Source organism: Aptenodytes forsteri, unplaced genomic scaffold (assembly GCF_000699145.1).
Source record: "Aptenodytes forsteri isolate BGI_AS27 unplaced genomic scaffold, ASM69914v1 Scaffold55, whole genome shotgun sequence".
NCBI classification, from domain to species: Eukaryota; Metazoa; Chordata; class Aves; order Sphenisciformes; family Spheniscidae; genus Aptenodytes; species Aptenodytes forsteri.
This window is the reverse complement of record NW_008796063.1, coordinates 9,093,397-9,094,589: the sequence shown is the minus strand read 5'-3', so window position 1 is coordinate 9,094,589 and position 1,193 is coordinate 9,093,397. Positions and strand designations below refer to the sequence as shown.

At 58.6% G+C, this 1,193-nt stretch overlaps 1 protein-coding gene across 1 annotated transcript in view; it reads left to right on the top strand.

Moving 5' to 3' along the window:
- The first annotated feature begins 983 nt into the window (after positions 1-983).
- TNFRSF13B (TNF receptor superfamily member 13B) overlaps positions 984-1,193 on the top strand; it is a 4,545-nt gene continuing 4,335 nt past the window's right edge. The window contains exon 1 of the mRNA XM_019473995.1: positions 984-1,122. Within this exon, the coding sequence (XP_019329540.1) occupies positions 984-1,122 (139 nt within the window). The remainder of the gene's footprint in view (positions 1,123-1,193) is intronic.

Sequence of the window (1,193 nt, the reverse complement as noted above, 5' to 3'; positions counted from 1 at the left end):
CAGACCCGGCGTGCGGCGCCGGCAGGTACTGCTGGGTAGCGGGGGGTCAGCAGGGGCACGGCCAGGGACTGAGACCATCGCTTGGGTTGCCTCCAAGGCCAAACCCTGCGGTGGCACAGGTGAGGCTGCAGACAGAGATATGCAGCACCCAACGATGGGGACATGCACAAAGATTTCAGCTGCTAATAAGTAAATGCTCATTAGCAAGCTAATTCTTACAATTGTAAGTTGTTGGCTAGGTTTTTGTGCTGCTGAGGGCTGCTGTCGATGCCTCGCTCCTGCGCCTTCGGCATCACATCCAGCCCACGCAGGCACAGGGTGCACCGTGGCAGGGGAGGATGGGACGAATGGCTTCTCGCGGGGAGAAGAGCACGTCCACCTCCAGGTGTCCCAGCTGGCGCTGGTTAAACCAGCGCTTAAAGCTCTCCCAGAGAGACGTCCCTCCTTCTGCTGCTTAGGGGACTTTTACACATCAAAATCGGGTTTCGTTATGATGCCAGAAACCAAAGGGAGATGTCAGAAATTATGCACAGGATGGCACGAACCGCCCCGACGCCACAGAGGAATTCAGAAGTTTCCAGAATTAAAAATTGTTTCAGAAGACGTTGCCAGTGGTCATTCTGGTCGTATTGCTGTTATTTTCAGAAAAGCATATAAAGACAGGAGTGGTTCCCACCGTTCTTACTCCCGCAGGCAGTTGCGTGCATCCCCAGACCCTCAGGGCGCAGCCCAGGGCCACCTATAAGCCGGGGTGGTCTCCCTGCATGTCCCCAGGGACCAGCACAGGACATGCTCATGTAGGGTTACAATTTGAAGGGCTTGCTAAGCCTGAAGCAGATTTTGCTGTATGGTCTTGCCCGAGCCTAGGACCAGAGAGGGCTGGGGCACAGCCGGGCATCCCCCTGCGAGGTGTCCCAGCCCTAGCAAAGGGACGAGGTGGCTGCAGGGCCACCCCGTACCTACTTGCCTCCCGTTCCGCAGCCATGGATGGGACGCACATCGGGTGGGATGCCATGAACAACTGCACCGATCAGCAGTACTGGGACACCCTCGTCTGCCAGTGCATCCCCTGCAGCCTCGTATGCGGCCGGCCCACAGTGAGGAGGTGTGCTGCCCTGTGCGGTGAGTGTCGGGCGGCCGGTCGTGGGCACCGTGGGCTGTAGCCCTGAGCGGCCGGTCTTGGAACGGGGAGG